At 52.0% G+C, this 4,684-nt stretch overlaps 1 protein-coding gene across 4 annotated transcripts in view; it reads right to left on the minus strand.

Moving 5' to 3' along the window:
- The window catches only part of CIITA (class II, major histocompatibility complex, transactivator), a 67,938-nt gene continuing 63,254 nt past the window's right edge, over window positions 1-4,684 (minus strand). For all 4 annotated transcript variants that reach the window (XM_011988121.1, XM_011988124.1, XM_011988123.1 and 1 more), the window contains 4 exons: window positions 2,722-2,805; window positions 2,481-2,564; window positions 1,648-1,745; window positions 1-1,100 (listed from right to left, as the gene is read on the minus strand). In XM_011988121.1, coding sequence (XP_011843511.1) covers window positions 1,670-1,745; window positions 2,481-2,564; window positions 2,722-2,805 — 244 coding nt within the window. In that variant the 3' untranslated portion in view covers window positions 1-1,100; window positions 1,648-1,669. The remainder of the gene's footprint in view (window positions 1,101-1,647; window positions 1,746-2,480; window positions 2,565-2,721; window positions 2,806-4,684) is intronic.

A 4,684-nucleotide genomic window follows, 5' to 3' on the forward strand; every position in this document is an offset into this window, starting at 1 on the left:
TAAATGTGTGTGTTGTTTTAAGCCACTATGTTTTGGAGTGGCTTGTTATGTAACCAGAGCAGTGGGTACCCCAAAATGGTAACAGGGTATGAACTCAAACCCTGGACCTGCCTGTGACATTAAAGAGACATTTATAATGTAGTGAAAAAAGACACAGGAAATGAAGCTGTGCTTCCAGTCTGTTCCCCTCTCACCACCCCATTAGTGTCCCATTAGCCGTTTCCCTGCTAAGGGCCGGTGCATCTGGCCAGGCCTAGCTTTGGCCTTGGCCAAAAAAGTCAGTGCATTGAGTCCCACAGACAAAAGCAGCTGCCACAGAAGCCCAGCCTGTTGCAATCTGGGGAATTAGTAGGCTGGAAGTTGCCCATCAATGTCTTCTGAGTGCCCAATGTGCCCTATCAAGGTGTCTGGTCGGAGAGCAGGGTGGAGAAGTACTTTCTCTGTGGCTGGGTGCTGTGGTTCATGCCTGTAATTCCACCACTTTGGGAGGCTGAAGTGGGCGGATCACCTGAGGTCAAGAGTTTGAGACCAGCCTGACCAACATGGCAAAACCTTGTCTCTATTAAAAATAAAAAAAAATAACCGGACGTGATGGTAGGTGCCTGTAGTCCCAGCTACTCTGGAGGCTGAAGCAGGAGAATTGCTCGAACCCAGGAGGCGGAGGTTTCAGTGAGCCCAGATCGTACCACTGCACTCCAGCCTGGGCAACAGTGAGACTCTGTCTAAAAATAAAATAAAGAAGTACTTTCTCCCCAAGGTGGCAGGGGCCTAGGCAAGCAGAATAGGGCTGCCTCCGTCACTCTCTCTGGCCTGGCCGTGGCCGTCCGCAATGTCCTGCAGGGAAGGCCTCAGGGCTCCTGGGTGGACCGCAGCTGCCACCAGGCATCCATCCAACTGGACGCTAAAGAAGCCTGGAGCCGGGTCTGTGTCTGTCAGCAGAGCAAGATGTGGTTCATTCCGCAGCCGGGCAGAGGCCAACCCTGAACCAGCAGGGGCCGGGTGCCAGGATGCTGAGGCTCATGGGATACAGCCTGGAGAAGAGCTGTGTCCACAAGTACCCAGTTCAAGGTCCAGCGTGATCGGTGTTCTCAGAGAACGTGCTGTAGGGGGAGGAGACAGGAGAGGGGGTTGGACACTCTAGGAGGGGCAGCTTGACACCTGGGAAGGGTGCTATCAAGATGGGGAATGGGAGGGGTAGTGGGAATGGAGGCGGATGTGCAGCCCAGTGCGGGGAGCACAGCGATGGGGGACAGCAATCTTCATAGTGAGGGGCAGGAAACTTGTCAAGCGAGTTCATCTGAAGACAAACCCGGAGCATCAGGGCAGCCACCAAGCCAAAACAGCAGCTGGGAAGGCTTGGAGTCCCCAAAGGAAGCTCTTCTAAGCACTGAGGCTCGGAGACGTGGATGGCCAACTTTCCTGTCCCCTGGTCTCTAAGCCTGACTACAGGGATCAAGCTCGCAAAGCCTGGATGACAGCTCCACCGAGCCCAGGGTGGAGATGGGGGGATGTCTCTGATGATGTGATCGTCCAAGGGTGGTGGCCCAGCCCCACCTGTGTCCCACCTGCGTTTTATGAATGCCACATTCACAAGGACACTGTCCCCAACCCCCTGTGGCTCTCCTCTCCCAAGCCCACCCTGGTTACCCTGTCCAGAGCACAGCTGGGATCATCTCAGGCTGATCCGTGAATCCTGTTGTTGCAGGTGTTCCTGGACACTGAATGGGATGGTGGGCGTCCACATCCTGCAAAGGGGAAAGGGACACAGAGCCAGGTTAGAGGAGAGAGGGCAGTCTGGGGCTCTAATGACAGCTGCCTCCAAATCCCTCCTTCCACCCAGCCTAGAACTTTGGGTATTTTCCCCTGGCAAGATACAGACCAGTGTGGGTCATGGGGAAAAGTAGAAGCCTAGGAGGCCTGAGATTCCTTTATGGTTCTGCAACTGATTTGCTGTGTGACCCCAGAAGGTTAGTTAACTGCTCTGTGCTTTATTTTCTCATCTGTAAAATGGGTCTCGTAAGACCCACCCTGTGTGTCTTAGAAGATACGAGTGATCGTGGAGATAAAAGTGTTTTGAAAGAATATAAAGTAACCACTATTGGACATCATGGTGACTTAATAAAAGATAAACTTGAACCATATGAAATTGCCAATTTTACGGGTCAAAAATGGGTGGATGTCAGCAATTTCATATGGTTCGGCCTAATATAGCATTTATTGAGCATTTTTGTGTGCCAGCTACTGTTGTTATAAGAGCTTTGTAGGGCTTGATTAGTTTAAGCCTGACAAAACCTCTTGAATGGATATTATTACCATCCCCATTTTACAGATGAAGAAGCTAAGGCCAGAGGGGGCAGTGTCTGCTCACCCAGGGTTGCAGATTGGTGAAGGGAAGAGCGTGATTTGAGCTCTGTGGTGACACTGGGCCACACGCCTGGGGAGTGAGTTGTTCTCCACCCACCAGGTTTGCCTGGACTTACGCCAGCGTCTCCACGTGAGGACACTTCCGAAGGCTGGCAGCGAGCTGCTGGGCCCCGGCAGCCGTGAACTTGTTGTACTGAACGCTGGCAAGAGAAACTCACTTGGGGCCTGACCCTTGGGACTCCCCAGCTCCAGACCAAGGCCACCCCCACACCCAGCCCTTCCAGGACACCCAGGGAGAGACCCTCAGTATCCCCCACCCCGGGTTGAGCCACCCACCGCCCAGACTCCCACACTCACTCCATCACCCGGAGGGACACCATGTCCGGAAGCACACGAGCCAGGCTCTCGGCTCCCATGTCGCAGATGCAATTATTGTACAAGCTGTCAGAAACAGAAGGGAAGGGATTGGAGGCCCGTACATGGTCAGCCTTCCAGAAGCCACCACCCCTAGGTTCCAGAAAAAGCCTGGTCCCACCATCCCTGGGGGAAGGGACTAATATTTATTGCATAACAGAGCCTGGCATTGTGCCAAGTACTTACATAGCCCGTTAGGATGGTTCCCATTTTCCAGATATGAAAATAGAGGCTAGGAATGAATAAGTGACTTGCCCAGAGTTTCTTTCCCCAGGTCCCACTAGTCCTCTTGTCCAGGGCTGTGGTGATTGCTTCTAGGGTCTCAGTGTCCCCTGCAGCCTGGAGGTCAGCCCCGTGGGAGTCACCGCCTACTGGGATTACTGCCCCATTTTAAAGACAGGCAAACCAAGGCCCAGAGAGTTGAGGCCATTTCTCTGTGGTCAAACAGTGAGCCCAGGAAAACAGCAGGACTAAAAGGAAGTCATTTCTTGCCTTACTGTGTGGAAACTCCCAGGAGAACGACTTCCCAAGTTCAAATCCCAGCTATGCCTCTTACTGCCTGTGTGACCTTGGGCAAGCTACTCAACTCTTCTGAGACTCAGTTTGCCCATCTGTGAAATGGGCATGATTGAGTCATTGTGGGGAGGAGTAAATGAATCAATGCTGGCATAACATTTAGAATATGCCTTGGTGCCTAGAATAAACTAAATGTTAGCTATGGTTCTGACTACCTCACAGGAACATTGGTGAGGGTCACATGAGTCAACATAGAGGGCATGACCAGCACTGGGGGCAGGAAGAGAAAAAGCCAGTTACTGGGCCAGCTCGAGTTTCTGTGGCGTACTCACAACCAGCGTTAGTAGCAGTGAAAATAGCATGATGAGTGTCATTGACGCCAACTTCGGCTGTTTACTCAACACCAAGCAGCCTTTTAACAGGCCAGGTGCTGCTGCGGGTATGATTTCAGGGCCATGACTTGGCCATGATTCAGCCTCAGAGCTGCCTTGCAGGGCTGCATATAAAAGCAGCAGGTGCAGTGGCTCACGCCTATAATTCCAGCACTTTGGGAGGCTGAGGTGGGTGGATCACCTAAGGTCAGGAGTTCGAGACCAGCCTCACCAACATGGCGAAACCCCGTCTTTAATAAAAATACAAAATTAGCTGAGCGTGGTGGCACATGCCTGTAATCCCAGCTACTCAGGAGGCTGAGGCAGGAGAATTGCTTGAACCCGGGAGGCGGAGGTTGCAGCGAACTGAGATCACGCCATTGCACTCCAGCCTGGGCAACAAGAGCGAAACTCTGTCTTGAAAAAAAAGGAAAAAAAAAAAAGCAGCAGATTTACACTGCTGCCAAGTGGATTCAGGCTAAATCAACTCATATTACAGGTCGGCCACTACCAGTGCAGAAACTAGATGGGGGTTTTGCAATCTCTGAACCCTGGAGACCCTTCCTCCACCCCACAGGGAGAGTAATCTGACCTTATTTCATCGATGCCAAGACATGTATGTCACCATTTGAATGTCATTGAGATCAGGATGTGTCTTATAACCAATAGCATGTCACAGTTTGCATTTTGGCCTAATGTTGGGGTCTTACAATGGATGGCCTCTTAGATTCCATGAAATATGATGTTTCTTAAAGTGTAAATCAGTCCGGGCATGGTGGGTCACACCCGTAATCCCAGCACTTTGGGAGACTGAGGTGGGTGGATCACTTGGGCCTAGGATTTCAAGACCTGTCTGGGCCACATGGCGAAACCCTGTCTCTACTGAAAACACAAGCATAGCCTGGTGTGGTGGCGGGCGTCTGTAATCCCAGCTACTCGGGAGGCTGAGGCATGAGAATCACTTGAACCCAGGAGGCAGAGCGTGCAGTGAGCCGAGATCATGCCACTGCACCTTAGCC

This window comes from Mandrillus leucophaeus, unplaced genomic scaffold (genome assembly GCF_000951045.1).
Source record: "Mandrillus leucophaeus isolate KB7577 unplaced genomic scaffold, Mleu.le_1.0 Scaffold323, whole genome shotgun sequence".
Taxonomy (NCBI): Eukaryota; Metazoa; Chordata; class Mammalia; order Primates; family Cercopithecidae; genus Mandrillus; species Mandrillus leucophaeus.